The 20,023-nt window shown below is 31.5% G+C and overlaps 1 protein-coding gene across 1 annotated transcript; it reads right to left on the bottom strand.

Moving 5' to 3' along the window:
• Window positions 1–3,812: 3,812 nt before the first annotated feature.
• Window positions 3,813–14,058, bottom strand: LOC143077067 (E3 ubiquitin-protein ligase MIB2-like). Its single transcript, XM_076252952.1, has 6 exons — window positions 13,918–14,058; window positions 13,077–13,167; window positions 11,864–12,043; window positions 6,430–6,601; window positions 4,028–4,134; window positions 3,813–3,856 (listed from the first exon to the last, which is right to left on the bottom strand). Exons 1-6 carry the CDS (start codon window positions 13,966–13,968, stop codon window positions 3,813–3,815), a joined length of 645 nt encoding a protein of 214 aa, XP_076109067.1. The 5' UTR covers window positions 13,969–14,058.
• Between the last annotated feature and the right edge of the window lie 5,965 nt (window positions 14,059–20,023).

Here is a 20,023-nt window from a genome sequence, read left to right as displayed (position 1 = left end):
TACTTGAGTATTCGAAGATTTCATCCATTACAGTGAAGCTGTCATTTTGCTCATGGTAACATTCCTGCTGATTATCAAATATGAGATACAAAACCGGTTTGTGCGAGCCTTTTTGGTCATCTGAATTCATGCGCCGAATGTTTAATTGAACCTGTATGCAAGTGTTGAAAATATATGTTTTAGTATTCAATATTCATTTTGATTACAAACGTGATGACTGTATTAAACTTTCATAACTTAACCATAAATTATGCATCATTAGTTCCCACCTGAAACCGAAGGAAACACATAAACTTTGAGAGTAAAACAAGGGAAAAACAGAAACACTGCACTGCAACAAAAACTAACGACAACATACTTACAAAAGGACTATTAGATAACACCTTCCAAATTCACAATTCCAAATGCAAAAACTGTCATGTCGTATTTTTTTTTGTTCTTTATTGTACAAATGTAAAAACAATATTTTTTTTTCAATACCTTTTGTGCTGTATGCTCCTCACTAAATTTAACGTCAAGGTGGTCAAAAGTATCTCCTTAAATAGATATAACAGATAATTAAAAAATAATGTTTAGCACAAGTATGGGGACAAATTAAAATGATGTATTTTGAAATATATTGGTACAATTTTTGAGCGTTTATCGGTAGATGAAAACGTATTATAATATCTATTGAGAAGTTGTATGTAGGTTTTATACGTTTGTATGAATTTGCCAAAAACAACTGATTTTTTAAATTGATAACTACACAGAGATGTCAGTTTATACTGTTATATGGCGGAAACAGCTGGGGCTTTATAATATTTATTTATACCATTTTTCATATATTTGACCGACTTTTAATTCTTGAGTTTTTTCGACAGGTCACCTTCTCTGTGGATAAACTACCGTTTCTCGGCCAAGAAAGATCATTTTAAAGAAGTAAACTCATGCTTACAATCGCTAGAATTTGGAGAATGAGAACATTTACTGTTTTGAGTTTTTCTATCCGAAAAAAAGGTCGGTGAGTCCTCAGATCTGCTGTTCATAGGAATTTTCATTGAATCCTCGAATAGAATAAGAATTCGACAAAATCTGATCCTTGTTAATTGGTATTTTTTTGCATGTGGAACTACTTGAGTGCACATCAATTCCTAGTTACCTTACAAGACAAAACACGTTGATGCAGATGTTTGATAACAAAGAATATGAAAAAGATTTCATTGCCGATTTAATCAGTTAATTACCTTTTTCATTCTTAAGTATAAGATTGCATGTTCTGTGATATTCTATGAAAAGTTTGTAATTTGTTTTGCTAAATAATGGGAACTTGAAATTATAATTTGTAGAAAACATATTTGTTCGATTGATAATATAAACAACATTTAATTTAGAAAATCAACTATATTTAAGTATTTTTCAGATTGTATGTGTAGATACATGTAGCAACTGTTATAAGGTGAGACATTCTACAAATTCTGAAACAATTTCAATGAAACTCTGCTAGGATGTTTAAAAAAAATTGAATTACATGTGAACTACAGTGTGCTTATTTGATAAAGTTCTGATCATTCCACCGTAAAAACAAAGCCACAAAAAGTGCAATCTAGTATACTGTAATGTTTTGCTTATTGTTAACAAAATTCACGAATTTGCTAATATATTTTATGTATAAAGGGTTTGCTACAACTATATATAAATTTCATGTTTGCTAATACACCATAATAATCATTAACAATCTTCATATATGTTGCGTTCAATTCTACAACAGAATGACATAATATTGTGAGATATCATTTGTTATATATCAAAAACAAGCGAAACAATTAAACTAAAATTAAAGTTCAAATAGTAGTTACCCTTTTGAAGTACAGGAAGATGATCTGGATAAAACGGAAATAGTATTGGGTTCTCGTATTGTAGGTCCAGTATGTTGTGTCTACTTGTTTTATAACTTGTTTTATTATCGCTTTTCGTCTTTTGCCATTCTACGTCAATACCATTTGCAAGACCAATCTCTAATACCTCACCTTTGGTTAATATAATAATGACAAGGATATATTCATTGTCATTGTTTTTTTCTTTATTTTATCTTTATTCTTAAGAGAATAAAACAAATGCAAATATAAAACTAACAACATCAGTGTATTTATTGCAAGCGAGGTATTACATATCTAAACACTGGCAGTTGGCTATATATATAAATCAAAACTACAATGTAACAGGGATGAATTAAAAAGGGTCTTCGTAAATGGTACATCAACATACATAATTTCTTGATTAGCAACATATAAGTTACGTTTTAAGGACGTTGTTTTCAACACGCAATTCAAATTCTTATGGATACTATGCTCCTCTTGTTACCGTTTTGTTTAATTATTCATAAGAGGATGACTTTAAACAGATATTTCCTATGAAGAATAGAACAATGAATGCATTATCCTTTAAGTTTATTTTCTGTCATAAAGACGATGTCCATTCACTAAATAATTCAAGGTTTGGTGACTTTGTTGAACGCATTTATTCCGTTAAACTTGAAAATGATAATACAACAACTTCATTTAAGGGCGTCTCATATCTTTACTTACACATAAAAATTGTTTATAAGGGTCAGTTGCGAACGAAAGCATACGCTGCTATGTAGCAAGTTTCCAACAAATGGAGTATGTATCTCCTGATAAACACGATATGCCAAAGGTTCCATTTTCTATAATAATTCCCTTGATAGATAGTTGCTGCGTAAAATGACGCTATTGAACCAAAAGTTATAAGTGATAAAGTTGAAAACCTCCCATCGAAAGTATTACCAACGTCATCACGAATTGGTTTACCTGTATTGAATATCTGACGACCGACACGTTCCAATTTACGTATCAAGAATCCCTTCCTCGAACATGACATAGTGTTTGCTAACTTTTAATTAATTGTGACCTAGGTGTACAGTCATTAGCACTCATACATCTTCGAATTTATATTGTACTAGTAAGAGCAACACGACGGATGCAACATGTGAAACAGGATCTGATTGCCCCCAAGAAAACTTGAGATCATGCCGGTGTTTGATGAGTGTTTGATGCTAATTAATTAGTTTCTATAATATGTTTTGTACTGTTGTTTTGTTCTTTATTTCATCATCTATTTTACCATGGTCTTGTTTTCATACTAATGATAACCTTTACATTTAAGACCTGTTGGTGACCTTCTGCTGTTGTTTTTTTTCTATAGTCGGGTTGTTGTCTCTTTGGCACATTCCCCATTTCCATTCTCAATTTTATTTAGTATCTCTCTTCCCTCTTCTTCAACATGAATCCGACTATCTTAATATCAAAGGATGTAATATACCAAAAACGACAATCCAAAAGTAGTATGTGCTGTGCATATTCGATGATCGATACTGTTCGCTTCACAAAAGAAGAATAGGATTTGATTACGACAATATAAACATATCCGTTGTTATTGTTCTTAACAGTCAACTAATTGTTGCGAACGGAACGGAACATTTCCTAATGAATGCAACCAGGTAATGGAGTCCAACGAACAAGCAAGCTTTATCAACAACATCTTGATAGGAATATCTGAGAAATACGTACTCCATATGCAGTCGCGAATGTGATATTGCTTTTCTAGTTATGTGTTGTGCCCAACCTACTACTAACTTCCATTTCCAAATACACTAAAATATTATGCAGGCTTCACTGCGTCGGTGGTATTCTTTAATCTACTGTCATTGAAACAGACGAGTTTAATAAAATGGCCCCACTTTGATTTATTTAGTGACTCTTCAAGTTAACAAAAAACGTTACATTACTTGTTTATATTTTCTATTACACGATTTATAGTATGTCATTCTGAATATACCGTTTGTGTACATAACATTCTATAAAACAAACAGAATGTTTTTCTTAGAATGTGCAATTGGTTATATTTACCAAGTCCTTCTCATGATTAAACAAAAAAAAACCAAATAATACCAGTAGGTGAAAACATAATAGTAATTCAATAACAATAACATGTGGCATTTTAACAATAATGTCAAATATTTTATCACCTTTCTTTTGGGTATTTTTTCGAAGGTTAACTACTGCATTCTTAAGTATGCCACATGCAAATGCATAGCCTGTACATTTCAAAGGAAGTCGTGGTGGAATTTCTACTCTAAAAAAAGTAATAGTAAAAATGAAAAGGATCAGAACAATTCAGTTTACATTTAAAACATTTAAAACATAAAGGTAAAAAAGTAAAACAAATTAACCAACTCGACGGTAAATTATAAAAAAGGAAGTCCAAAACAACTGACAAAATCAAAGGCTATCAATCTTCGAAACAAGTAATAAAGAATTGCTATATTACTGAATTAATACAGGTATTTTACGACAGAAATGGTTTTTTTAGCTAACTAAATATCCAACTTACATTGTACATGTATATGCTAGTTGTATATACTTCCGTTATATTGTTATACAGTGAGAGCAATTCAAACAGACATTACAGTTTAAATCGGTAATAATTGACATGCAGTATCCAAAACTATGTAAACATAAATCACAAACATACAACTTCATTGACTTAACAAAACAAACAAAAATTCAAAATGAATAGTAAATAATAAATTTAAAAAAAATAGTTAAATTTTACCGTTGATGGCATATATGTTACAGTATATTGTATAATCACTAATTATATATAATCCCTGAAAATGACCAGTGATTTTACATAATCACTGAACATTTTAATAATTATTTTACAAATTCCCTAATATTTTTTTCAGGGATTATGAATAATTTAAGGATCCTTTGTTTGATAAAAAAGAATAATACATATAGACTAATCATCATTTTTTACTTTCATAGTTTAGTTTAAACATATTTTATTTGCTGAATTAAAGCAAAATGGATTAGACACAAGTAAATCATACTTTCATATTCCTTGTAGATGAAATAATTTTGCTTTTTAACGCAGATGATGATCTTAAAGATGCAACCAACTGAAGGTTAAGAGATAAAGTTGAACACTTTCAAAATTAATATTATCAAGATTCACTTTAAAGCGACAACTTTACATGTATTGTTTGTTTATTTAAAGCCAGAGTCCAATGGATATTCATGTTCTATTTGTAAATCCACAGAGCATGTTATTTGTGGTACATGGAAAACAAATGGTGAAGACGATTATGGAACATCTGGTTTTTTTTTTTGTTCAAATGAACAAGAAATTTAAACAGAGAGAACTTACGCATCTAAATGTATAGAAAAACTAAGGATTGACAATTTGAACAAAAGTTTAGAGGAAGCTGGCATTTGGAGTAATATTCTCTTAGCATGATTCCACAGGGTAAAAAAGGAAAGGGGATACCAAAAAAGATAATGATAATTGTTCACCAAAAGTCTGAAAAGGATATCGCCTGGCCAAAAAACATGGTTTCTTGCTCGAACCACATCGGTGTTGCTAATTCCCTTTTTTGGAAAGGGGGGGGGGGGTACCTACAGATGTTTTACTGAACACTCTATTTCTCTTAAGCGGGTCATAAAATCTGATTCGATAAGTGAATGAAAATGGTTTCTAAAATGAGGATATTGTGGTAATAACAGATGAGAGGCATTTATTTTAATATAATGTGTTTAACATTTTAATATATTGTGCCTAACATTTAAAAAAAATTGGGTTATCATTTTGATATTTTGTGCTTAACATTTTACAGTTTATGTTAATACAGTGTTATGCTGTTTTATTATGATCATTTATAGCATAAATTATTTGACTTTTATTCATTTTCTTTATAAATTAAAACTATTTCTTCATTTCAGTTATTATGTATAATCCCTGACTTTTTTCTAGTGATTATACATAATCCCTGAAAATTTTAGTGCTTATATATAGTCCCTAAACTGGCCAGTGACTCTACATAATCCCTGAAAATTTCAGGGATTCTACACAATCACTGATTATACAAATTCACTGTAACATATATACGTATCGATGACGTAAAAAATAAGTAAATAAATATAAATACACGGGTTAACAAAAAAGAACAACACTGTTAAATCCTGAACACTGATTATTCATATATTAAGTCTACGTACTTTCAGATAACCTTTTTGATAAAAGGACGAGAGTTTGTTTTAAAAAAAACTTGACTCTGACTTATATAAAGTTGACAAAACAAAATCAAAATAACTTTCCATATAATATTTTTAACATTACAGTTCGTTTCTGTGTGTGTTACATTTTAATGTTATGTTCCTGTTGTGTCCTAGTTCTCTTATATTTGAAACGTTTCCCTCAGTTTAGTTTGTAACCCAGATTTGTTTTTTCCATATCGATGTATGAATTTCGAACAGCGGTAAACTACTGTTGCCTTTATTTTCCACCTTTTTTTTAATAATTGAAACGACAAGTAAAAATAAAAAACAAATCCCCCAAAAAGGGTAGAAAAAACACAGTTATATTTACCCTTTAGAATCATTTCTTTTGAAGCGTAGGAATATATGCCTCAAATTGTGTGCATCAGCCATATAACAAAACGTGCATAGGTCGTAGTCATCACAGTTGAGACATTTCCACCGTAAACCACGTAAAGGATATGTATTACATTCCTTACATGCAACGTTGTTATGCAACACTCCTTCAAATATTTAATACATTTAAATTCTACATCGTGTATGATTGCAGTATCATTGCTATGCCAATGCTCTACAAATTCATACGGAATTATAATGTTATTGGATTTCTATCAGACAAATGCAAAATCCACAATTTAGCGTCGTTAACGGTATAAGTTGTCTTCTGTTTTAATAGAGAATTTTACGTTTCAAACGAAACTTACGTACGTAAACACAAGTGACTTAGGCTTACAGATATACGGACTTATAAAACATAAATTATTTTGTGGTTGTCTCCCTTAGCCGGTTTCAGCATGTCACATTTCAGTCGGATAATATTCTTTTAATTGTAAATAACATTCATGTACGAAGCAAGGACCGTTCGATATTGGGGGAGGGGTCGTGCTGTGAATTTAAAAAGAAGATAGTTCTGCCCATTAGATAATTTTCAAAACAAAATTTCCGAATCAATATCTCTCCCCCTCCCCCGAAAAATTAAATGATCGATTAACAAAATCAAAAATGGCTGCAAACCATTGTTGTTTGGAATATGGAAAAAATCACGCAGGCAAGCAATGATAAAATAGGCTCAATCGAAATTTCTCCAAAAATGTTAGAAATAAAACAAATTTATCCATATACCCCCTCCCCTAAAAATAAAAGGGTTGCTTCCTTATCAATAACATGAACATGCATTTAGCTGAACGAAAGTAAAATGTGTACAAAAGTAAGAATATAACACATTTACAGAAAAAAGGTTTACCACAAAGCTTTTTTGGTATTCTTTTGAAAGTCAATATTTTCCATTCTTTTTTGTCCGTCTTCCGTTTTCTCGGGACTGAGGGAATTATCGACCTCCCTATACACAATTTATAGGTGTGCTCCGAACTGTGCAGAAAGCTGTTCAACTATCTGACTATACCTCATAAGGTCAGGTCAAGTAAGATAAACAATACTGTAGTTCCATCGGGAAATCGGAGGAGTAAATCGATTTATATGTTACATTTCAGTTGACAAAGTAACAGACCGACAGTTTGACTCTAAAAAGGTCCACAATGTTGACAATTATTAAGGTCGACAAGTTGACAGGTCGACATGTTTAAAATGCGATAAGTGCAGAGGTCGACAGGTTGACAAGTGAAAAGGTTAAACGTCGTGTGAAGTTGAGTTATGTGTTTTACTTGCAGGAGAATGGCTGGATTTATAAATGAACCTGATGAAGAACAAGATGTTCCTACGGTTGCAGAATAAAGTCATGCAAGATTTGTTTAAATTTCGTTCTTAAAAGATACAATTGTCAATATATAAAAACCTTTTTTGTCCATTTTTCAAATAACAGTCCTTGTGGTTAATTAAGTAAGGACGGGTCCTTTTCATTGTTTTTAAACCAACTCGTGTAGGTGAGTGAGACTTAAACAGACTCAACTGATATACATAACAGCAAGGACTGTGATCTGAAAATTGAACTTTATAAACTGAAAAATCTAAACTTTTCAGTTCGATTTGGTCGTTTCAGTCTGATTATTAATAATTAGTGGCAAGTTTTACGTCGTCACTACGAAAACATTTATGTGCATCAAGTTTAATTTAGAATAAACAAGTTAAATAACTTATACCTTTGTCTCATGATTATATGACTTGAAACATAATAATTGTTAGATACATCGAGAAAAAATATATACTGAACATTAATGATATGTATTATCTATAAAAAAAAAAATATGACTCAGAAAATAAAATAAACATAAAACCTAAAAATGTCAAAGGTCAGGGTCATGGAATTCTGCGCATCAATTTCAGTTGAACAGAAGAAAGTAAAATATCGTATGTTATACTCGGTAGTTTTCCTGCATGCAGAACATCCAAGCTTACTATGTACAACAGATAAAAAGTTACAAATAATTTACTCAGTGGCTGTACCAGGGGTGCGGGTCTGTGATTGGATATTTTTTTTCTTCGGAAATACGAAAGATTACGGGAAGATTACAGAAAAGGAGACAACAACTGGGTTTTTTTTCTTTTTATTCTGGAAACTCTCTTTTTGAAATTTTTGGATCCGCCCCTTTTACTTATCTACCGCCATAGAACCACGATTTTGCTATATATTCAAGTTTCTTGTAGTCTGTATGATCATGAAGCAGATTTATGAAAAAGAAGATGTGGTATGATTGCAAATGAGACAACTCTCCACAAAAGACCCAAATGACACATAAATTAACAACTATAGGTCACTGTACAGCCTTCAAAAATGAACAAAGCCCATACCGCATAGTCAGCTATAAAAGGCCCCGAAATGAAAATATAAAGCAATCCAAAAACGAAAACGTACGGTCTTATTTATATAATAAAAAATGAACAAAAAACAAATATGAAACACATAAACAAACGACAACCACTGAATTACAGGCTCCTGGCTAAGAACAGGCACCGTACGCGTACATACATACATAATGTCGCGGGGTTAAACAATTTACGTTAGCGGGATCCCAACCCTCCCCGAACCTGAGACAGTGGTATAACAGTACAATATAAGAACGAACTATAAAAATCACTTGAAAAAATATAAACTCATCAGATGGACAAAAATACAAGTAGATGTGGCCGGGTACTTGTACATCCCCAACAACAAAAAGACACTAGGAACAGATCTAAGAGTACTGACGGCTAGTTCAAGGCCACTAACAACTAATAAAATAATCATGCATATAAGACTAGTCTGATAGCTTCCCGAATTAAAACAACAGAAATTTTAAACAAATCAAATATGCTGCTTTATGCAGCTTTGATTGTCACTTATGCATAACTTAGTTCCAATATTTAAGGCAATGCAACAGGGAAAAAATATCAAGATTACTATTTTCAAAAACCTTACTCGGCATGGTTCACCTGTCATGGTAATGTATCGGTTTGATTGACAGCTTAGCTTGTACAACAATGCCATGTGACAGTCAATTTCTAAAGTTTATGCTATGATCGTAGTAAAAGGGTCCAACAATCTTAGAAATCAAGCCATTCTTCGTTGACATAAATGTTAGAGATATTATAACCCATTCTGCGTAATTTGATACCGTATCTTGTATTTGATAACTTACATGTCGGCTTGGATTTTTTTTGTCGAAACGCAGAACTTTTCTCTTCAAGAGACAACCTTCTTTTTTTCAGAGTAATTACCTGTCCCCAGCGATGCTACGAGGGGTAATAGTAACACAGTGATACCTTCAATCCCCCTGTCTGTCCGTTCGTAACACTCCTGTTGGCACTCTTGGACCTATTTCCTTCAAGAAATTCTAAACATGAAACATGGCAAATGTATAACACAGCGATATGTTTTTTTTTCTTCACTTTCCATATAAATGAGCTTTCCAAGGAAAATAAAATTGAGAATGGAAATGGAAAATGTGTCAAATAGAAAACAACTCAACCATAGAGCAGACAACAGCCGAGTGCCATCAATTGGTCTTCAATGCAGCGAGAAACCCCCCACACACGGAGGCGTCCTTCAGCTGGCCAAGTTTTCAAACTACTTTTCTTGATAGGTTATGGCACACACGCCACAGATCATTCATTGAAAAAAAAGCTGGGTTATCAATAAGACACAAAAAAAAGTAAAGCCCTTACTCATTTTAAAGGCAATCAAATAAAATAACTCCCAGAACGATCTGATAATCAGATAATCCGGGTATTTTAATATGCCTAAATATCTAAGAAAATGTTAGTATTGTCGCCTATGGTAGAATTAATAGTACCGTTGTCCCCTTAGTCTCGCTCGTGGAATACGCTATATTAAATAAATTTGAACTAAACGGAGAAAGGGAGACAAACACAATTTTACAACGACCAAGTTAATGTTTATTACGTACGTCAAAATATACGGTTTTTGTTTAATTCAGAAGTTAAATGGTCAACGGGAGATAACAATAATCATATTTTGGAAATGTTAAGGTTTGTTACGTTTAAGTACGTCAAAAACTTAAAATTCTCTAGTATACATCAAATTTCGTGTACGATTATCGTAGTCAGACTCAAACTCAACCAATCAAAATACTGGGTTTGGTGTTTTAATCATAAACTGTGTACATCGAATACACCAAAATACCGAGTAAAGTTTTATGATCGAGATCCCTGTAGTATTGTTTATCATAAAACAAAAACTAAGGATACATTATTGAACTGAGATAAGCGTATGAAAAATGAACAAAATGAAATCCAAAAAAAAAATGTAAAGGTTTTTTGTTTATTTTTGTATTCGTTCGCCTTTAGTAATCATAAATTGTTTAACTAGTCACAACCAAGCCTGAATATGGGATTGTGGTGGTGCTCGTGAGAATAATGAAGAGAGGATTTCGAATATCTTTAAAGTCAAGTGGCAAATTTATTGATTTTTCAATAAGAGGAAATCATAATATGAAATGCATACAATCCATGATTTGTGCTAGTTAGACAGAATTTAACATGCTAGTTCACAAGTTGATATTTTTGCAAGAAGACGCTATTACCCTTACTGTACATTTCGAAAAGAAGATGTATCATTTGCCAGTCTTACAAATATGAATCAGTTGTCAGTTTTACCACATCTTCTTATATCTACTTAATCCTTATAACCAATTTCGCCAAATGTTTACTATTTTTGGTTAACATTATGTTTCGAATGGCTACTATATTGACCATCAAATGCACAATTGACATGTCGTATCTAAGGAGTTAGCCAACATGTTGACCTTCTAAAATCTATATATGTTTCAAATTCAAGCATTTATAGATATGCAAATCAAGAATGGTATATATGTAAGTGTTGTTACCACATTTTCAAGATATTTAATTGTGTATTTCAAGTCAGGGACTCATTAAGTTGTTTATGAATGGCCATATGATCTTTCAGTTTAGAGAATCACAAAGGAATATGAGTAACACTATTGTATTTGAAGAGTCATACAATCGATAATATACTTACAACTGTCAAATACCTTCAAACTGCAAACAGTTTAGTTTTTACATTATATTTATATGTATAAGTTCCAATTAGTTGCCATGCAGCAACATTGATAATGTAAACATTAGAGGTGAATGGTATATGCTGATAGAGTGATAGTTTTAGAACATCATGTCACAGGAAAAGGCAAATGAACAAATAACAGTAGAAGCATTATTCATTTGTTCTATTCGTTATTTCTCATTTTGAACATTTTAACTCAAATACATTATATGTTATGTTAACCATGTTAACATAGTAATAATATACGTACACAATCTACAATTAAAATAGAAAACCTGTCACCGGCGATTACCTGTACCACCATTGTCGAATAAACGTAGTTCAGACAATTTTAAAGAGGTGGCTACTGGTCCTGGTTTGTCCCATTGCACGTCAACTTCTTTTCCGGATTCCTTTACTATTGTGCCTAATTTCTTTTCTTCTTCTGGATTCCATGCTTTATCAACTACTCTCAAACCTTTCATTACTTTTTCTAGAGTTATGGGGGAAAAGGTATTATAGATTAGAGAGAATATTTATGTTTGATTAATTTATTTGTATACATGTTAAAATGATATGCGGTTATTTCAACATTTTGTTTCAGTTGGCTTTAAATTCTTCGCCTGATTTTGTTTCTTTTAAAATCCACCATACTGAAAACACACGGACATGTTACACATGTAACACGTACTAGAGGTCGAATTGAAATAATATTTTACTTGTTTTATGTGAAGTTAAGGTAACCAATACACAGTAAGTACCTTCAACTGATCAGAAGGGGCACTTAGCTGTGATGTAGTTATGACTCTCTGATGAGTGCACGGACCGATGTAAATGCATTTAAAATTTCAATTTTAAGAACGTAAATGTATTTATGGCAAATGTTCACCACATTGTTGGCTGCTAGTTTTGTTTCATGGAATTACAAATGTGTATCAATATAACAGAAGTTAATCATGTGCGTTTTCAAGGTAAACATTCCTTTGTTACTTTGTTACACAATTTATACTGCATTCAGAAATCCTTTGAATAAGAATGTATCATAAGTAGGAGAATTTCAACTGGTTCCGAAATCAGTCAACCTGGACTTTCATCTTATATTTTTTTTTCTACTATAACATATTTAATTTGCTAGAAGTAATTTTGAATGCAATAAATTTTGAATAAATAGTAGTCGCAAAGACCCTTTTTAATTACTGTTAACATATGGTTCTTTAAATGTTTAAAGAGTCTGGCAATCGTCAGTTTAATAACTGTAACATATATTCAGAACACAGAGAAGGATTTAAATTAAAATACTGTTGATTCCCTACTATTCGTTGAATACTTATTTTCGTGGATTTCGTGGTTATAGGTGAACCACGAAATTAAATGATGACCGAATGACAAATTTCCTATAGGTTTAGACTTAGGCAAATCCATGAAATTAAAATTTCATGAACATATAGTTTGTCCTTAATCCACGATATTCGGTACCCACGAACATAAGTGAATTCGCAGTACGCATGTGTAATATAACAACTTACCATTAGGACATCTGTTAGATATATTATACTGAGCAAACTCTGGAAACGTTCGCAGAGAATCCATTAAAGAACGATGACCATGAATGTCTTTCTATTAAAATAAGTGTTTATATGATTGTCAACAAAAAAAAGGTGCTTCGTATCAATGTGATTCTTTCAATAATATCAATTTAGATTCTCACAAATCTAAGATGGATGTAAAAGTATTTCAAGTATGTTTAACATGTATACATAAAAGCTTTTGAAAAACATTGTTCAACATAAAACAAAATCAAATTCGATGCTGTATTGTTACGTCATGGAGACTTATACCCCTTAACAATGACAATATGATAGTCTTAACTAGTCTTAAGATCGTTAAATGCGCTTGATAATTTATCAATTTTATTTAACTTTTGGTTCTTTTGGAATTTTTAAATATATATTATATATACAAAGTATATGTAAACGTGTGTGTGAAAAAACTAATATTTCATACAAATTCACGAATCTATGTAGTTTAAATGTTGTGTTCGATGTGTTGTACATCACTAAATCATAATACTCCAAAAGACACAAAAGACGATGCTATTACTACTAGAAAAAGTCCTTCGAGATCAAATAGATAAGTAATTATTAAGCTGTAGACCTGGCTTTCAATCAATGACCAATGCTTGTTTATTCTTATAAAAATGTTGTTTTCACTGAAAGTGCATTCAAATGACGAGAATCAATTGAAAGTCAATCTGTACATGATGCATTTAAGTACGTGTACACTGAGCCATTGATTTTAATATAACTTTCAATCGAATGTTTTGACATTAATCGATAGACATGGAAAAACACCTGGAAATCGCATTACCTTTGAAGGCACAGCAAAATTATCTGGCAAATTGACAGTTCGCTTGAACATGATGAAGTATTGATATTCCTTGTCTCGTAGTATGTGTTGTCTAATACGTTTATGTCTTCCTTCCTGTCAAGGAAAACTCAACCACAATCCAATGATTTTTTTTACATTTTCGGAAGCACCATAGAGGCCCTATAAAACAATAAAAGAAGGTATTTAAGGTAAATAATGCTCATCGTTTCAGCAAAATAAAACCGAATGCCTCAAAACTTTTTTGCACAACACATCGATATCATTTGAAAGTAACATCTGCAAGATTTGCGTAGTTAACCAAGCTCTGTCCAAACACACAAACCATCAAGATACATAAAAATTAGCAAATTATTTGATTCAAATATGAAGGCTAATATGTAGGTCCTCAAACATCAATTACCATATGAATTTAAGACACTACTTTACAGAGGAAAATATTAGTTTGTCGAAATCATTATTTCGATCATATTTTGTATAGATAAGTACCTGAACTACCTGAAAAATACATTAACTACAAAAAAGCACGAACAGGAATGTTAATTGGAAAATCTTATTTTGGTATGTATACATAAGATGGAATGTTAAGCCAGTCTCAACTAAAAGAAAGGATAGGAACTAGCAAATAATTGTTCAATTAACATTTCAGACGATTTTCAAGTATCGTATGAGATCCAAGACAGTAGATAATGTTTCTCATATGTAAAGATGCATTCACATCCCATCAGTTTTAGGAATTAGGGTTGACCATTAATATTGAGTGTTGTTGATTTCAATTGGTTTTCTTAAACACCATACATAATCAGTTTTGTTTTTCCATATTCATTTCTCTGTCAATGGTTTAGCTAGCTATAACCCAGGTTCAATCCACCATTTTCTACATAAGAAAATGCCTGATCTAAGTCAGGAATATGACCGTTGTTATCCATTCGTTTGATGTGATTGAGCTTTTGATTTTATCTTTTGATTAGGGACTTTCCGTTTTGAAATTTCCTCGGGGTTCAGTATTTTTGTGATTTTACTTTTTATTGTTATTTAATGACGCACACGCATCACATATCAATAAAGTTATGACAACGCAATATGATTGAACAAACTTTATGTTTCTACTCAAGAATGTAAAGTTGACGATTGGAAAACGATTGGAAAACTGTAATCCTAATAAATTAGCTATAAAGCTGTAAACTTGTTTGAATATACGATTTTACGTTTTAAGCAGCCACAGTGTCAATTTAAGACAAACAAATTTTAAATGTAACCTGTAGGTATTTACATGGCTATACCAAAAAGTAAAATCACAAAAATACCGAACCCAGAGGAAAATCAATTCGGAAAGTCCATAATCACATGACAAAATCGTACAACAAAACGCATAAAAAACGAATGGACAAGAGCTGTCATATTCCTGACTTGGTACAGGCATTTTCAAATGTAGAAAATGGTGGATTAAACCTGGTTCTATAGCGCTAAACCTCTCACTTTAATGACAGTCTCATCAATTTCCGATATATTTACATTGATGCGTTAAATAAACAGACACAATAAATAGAATAGTCAAAAAATGGGTACATCAGTCATCATCGTATAACAATTTTAAAAGGAACAATTTAACAGAACACAAAAACATCTACTATCTACGAACACATTCATTGATTTGAGCAACAAAACTTTAAATAACTTTATCCTAATCCATAGGCATTTTATCAAAAACTACTAATCATGAGGTGTTTAAAAGGACTGATCACAGATAACGTTGCATTATCTAGATAAACAAAGAAGAAACAGGTGGTATTTTTAAACAATGCAAACAAAATGTTACTATGATCCTATCTCTTACATTCATTATATTTGACCTAAAACAACCAATTCTGATGTACAGAAATACTAAAGCCTAATTGTGATTCATAATTTCTATTGAAATTCAGATATAATCGCATTTCTTATTATTGAATAATGAATGGAATATATATATCATGTTTCATGAAAAGAAGACATTCCGGTATCTCTACACATTGCAAATGTATTGTCCTTTCTTCGAAAAAGCAATCCATCAAGATGAACAAAGATACCAAAAAAACAATAACGATTGATGATTTCCATTTAAATAAAGAAACAAATGTTGAAATATTCTTCTCCCTATGTTTTTTTTGAAAGACTTAACCACAGGTATCAAACGTGATTGATTGCAAACAACATTGCATTTTTTGTATAAAAAGAAGAATATAGGATTATCTAAACATCACCGCCAGAGTGTTGTTACAATGTATCTTTTTTCTTATATCCCTATAGTCTAAAATTTTAATGGAAATTATAAACGTCGTTTGTTTTTGATACTTTTTGTTCACCGTTATGTTATTTTTTTTATAAGACAAGAGGGAAATCAGAAAAAGAGTGGTATTGATTATTTCTCTTTTTTAAAACACACATAACATACATGAATAGAGGTATCCTGATCCTTAAGTATTCATTTTGTGAAATGATTGCAAATAAAAGTGCTTTGACTTTAATAAAGAAGAAAAAACTATCATTATTTTCATACAAAATGAACTAAAAAGTATTTACTTATCCCAAAAGTAAACACGAGTGCTACATATCAATATCAGGTCATGATTTCCATTAAGCTAAATCATAATTGCACTCTTAAACGACCCAACAAAAGCATTCGGGTATTTTTTCAAATTTCTCTTAATAGAGTTTAGATTTGATAAACATTGTTTTGTGGTTTAACAAGATGTTGCTTAAATTGTTTGCATATCATATTGAACAGTTATTGGGATTTAAGACTGGCCCTGTTAAGTCGAAGACTTTTTATTGTAAGAGTTATCTCCCCAAACACTGTTTTCATATTGGTGAGATTTTCTCCGTTACCGTGAAAGAAAGTGACTAATTTATTTATTAAATTACTCGTGATATGATTTGTCAAATTTTAACCGAATCAATTCGTAGACTCCACATGACAGTTGTTTCTCCTTTTGAATTTGACATAAGTGATATGTCAATGTATCACAAGAAGGTAAGTAATACAGAACTGCGGTTTGTGAATTTGAAGTCAAGGTCAAATGTAAAGGTCATGTTTTTGACTTTTCATTGTTCCAGGATCATCGCCGTAACCGTAAAAGAAAGCGACAAATCTTTAAAATATATTTTAAAGATCTGGTGCAATATGTTTTCCTCATTGTGATGAAGATATGATACGTTTGGCCGGAGAGAATCCTATGACATTTTATGGGAGTTTTTGCCCCTTAAAGGATTCAAGTAAAAGTTGAATGATAAAGACATAGGGTGTTTTGCAAATTGTTGGAGGACATATTACCCTGAAAAATATCAACCCGAAATTACCTTGATTTAATCGGAAGTAGTCATTTTTGCACTTATATTATTGAAAAGAACATAGAAACTAAATATGCATTATAAACAAAGCATTTGAGACCGGAATTGACCTTCACTAAAACCGAAGTACCTAATATCTCCATCATTACAGGCAAAAGTATATAGAAACCATATATACTTGGAATCAGTGTTAATATAGCTATTATATGATACCGGAAGTGACATTTTTAAAACTGGAAGCTGACAATTTTCCCCCTTATTGCAGGCAAAAATTTATAGAAACATTTATTAATGGAATCAGTTTGAGGGAACCTATGCTTGGACGCCAATAGTAACTTGGAGTAAACAAGACAAAGCTTCTCATCAATAATGTAGAAATTTGGGGTGGGGATAGTTAAGTATAGCTCTATATGGGTTGGGACCCGTAAAGTAAAAGATCGCCGAAAATTGATGTAGAAAGACCTTCAACTGATTTAAAATATAAATGTATCCGTTCGATCCATGCATATAATTTATTGACTAATCAATTGCTGACTGTTATCACGGTAACTCCCTGGCTTATATGATGTATCTGACGGATTCATTGGGTCATCGATCACCCACTGATCATTCACCGATCAGTCAAGTTCATGTTAAACAGTATAGTATCGCCAAAGGTTGTAAGTATTGCAGTATCCGTAAAACCACAAACAACCTTTGGTGTAACGACGTCTATGTTAGCAGCATCATGATAGAAAACACATGCCCTGCGATATCGTATTAAAAAGTAGAATCACAAAAATACTGCACTCCGAGAAAAATTAAAAACGAAAGCCCCTATTCAAATTAATTTAGAGATTTATTATTTATAATTAGAAACTGGTGGATTTTCAATGTTAATTACTACATGTATATGTAAGTCGAAATACATGGAACCAGTTTTATAGTTCCACCATTTAAAAAACATTGCACGAATATTGATAGACATTGGTACTGTCAAATTGTCACTGAGCTCAGAACTCGTGCATTTTATGTTCTGTTGTGAACATTATGTAATAATATTCATGGAACATAGATAAAAAACCATTTGGTTTCAAAATTGTTTATGTAATCCCTACTTTGACACGGAGTGTCTATTGATAACTTTTGATTATTAGATACAAAAAAAAGGGCGACAGCGACAAGAAAGTGTACAAACAAGAGAAGCGTCATATAAGAAAAGAGAAATATAAATGCTGAAAATTCTTTTATATTTTTTATAATAGTTATTAAAGATACCAGGCTTTAAGTTTTATACATGAGACGCGTGTTGCGTCTATATAAGACTCATCAGTAACGGTTAGATCAAGATAGTTATAAAGCCAAAGACGTTGAAAGTTGAAAAGCATTGAGAACTCAAAGTTTCAAAAAGTTGAGCCAAATACGGCTAAGGTAATACATGCTTGGGATAAGAAAATCAGTAGTATTTTGAAAAATTCATACTTTTGTCAATAGGAAATTTATAGAAATGACCATATAATATATATCTATCTCAACACCGAAGTGTTGCCTTCTGTCCTGGTTATACACTATGCGAGATAATGTTGTGGTTTGTTTTTAATTTTCTTATAACTTAGTTATAATTGATAACTGTTTCCTTTTTAATCCTAAACCAATGTGTCATTGGCTTATTGTAAATAGAAAGCAATTACACTTACTTTATCAAAAGCATCACAGCAATCCGACAAATGGTAACATTGATGTTTTTCTATTCAACTCGTTCACATGTAAAACAAATAGTAAATATTACAGGTTCTCGGAACTCACAAGTTCTGTAAACTATATTTTAAACAATAACTGTTTATTAAAAATTAAATGCGTTTACATAAGAAAGACCTTTAAAACCATTTAAAAGATACTTGTTTACATATAAATTTGACATTATATAAATGAACAAAGCTATAATAATGCTAGTCTTCATTTTATGTAAAACCTGTAAAAAAAACCTTTGTTCTAATACTTATCATGTATTTGTATCTCTATCAAATATTACAACGCATATTTCAACCGATCATGTGCTACAATTACAGATACTAATGTCAACAGATTAAAATCAGTGTCACAGAAAAAAATTCATTTATAATGCAGACGTAGAAAAAAGTAAAATCACAAAAATACTGAACTCAGAGGAAAATCAATTCGGAAAGTCCATAATCACATGGCAAAATCAAATAACAAAACGCATCAAAAACGAATGGACAAGAACTGTCATATTCCTGACTTGGTAAGGTTTCTTAGAATTTATATATCACTGGCTTCTAAATATTTTCTTTGAGCATTCTTTGGTGACAGTTATTTTGAAAAAAAATACTATAAATAAACTCATCATAGAAACCAGGATTAAATGTAATATTATGCAGTTGAAGAGCATTGAGAACCTAAATTCCTAAAGATTTTGCCAAATACAGCTAAGGTAATCTATTACTGAGGTAGTAAGCTTTTGTTAACAATTAATTTATAAATATTACCATATCAATGATAATTCATCTCAGCACAGAAATTCATGGCAGTAATCAAGTCTTATATCTTTTTTTTACTTACACCTGATTCATGCCGCTGACCTGATTTATAAAATACTATTATTTGTTTGTAAGTAACAAATAAAAAACGATCGAAGAATAACAAGGGTTTTTGTAAATGTCCCAAACAATGCATCTAGTGAAGGCCGTTGACTAAGTACGAGTGTCTTCTTGCATTATGAACTTAAATCTATGCTACAAGAATGTGACATATGAACTGA

Source organism: Mytilus galloprovincialis, chromosome 5, assembly GCF_965363235.1.
Source record: "Mytilus galloprovincialis chromosome 5, xbMytGall1.hap1.1, whole genome shotgun sequence".
Classification (NCBI taxonomy): Eukaryota; Metazoa; Mollusca; class Bivalvia; order Mytilida; family Mytilidae; genus Mytilus; species Mytilus galloprovincialis.
This window is presented reverse-complemented; position numbering and strand designations above follow the sequence as displayed.

Coding starts and splice junctions, on each gene's coding strand:
- LOC143077067 (XM_076252952.1), bottom strand. CDS start 13,968: ATGTTCAAGCGAACTGTCAATTTGCCAGATAATTTTGCTGTGCCTTCA. Junction 6,602..11,863: donor ATTCGACAATGGTGGTACAG/GTAATCGCCGGT, acceptor AAATATTTGAAG/GAGTGTTGCATAACAACGTT. Junction 3,857..4,027: donor AAAAAATACCCAAAAGAAAG/GTGATAAAATAT, acceptor TTTGTTTTATAG/AATGTTATGTACACAAACGG.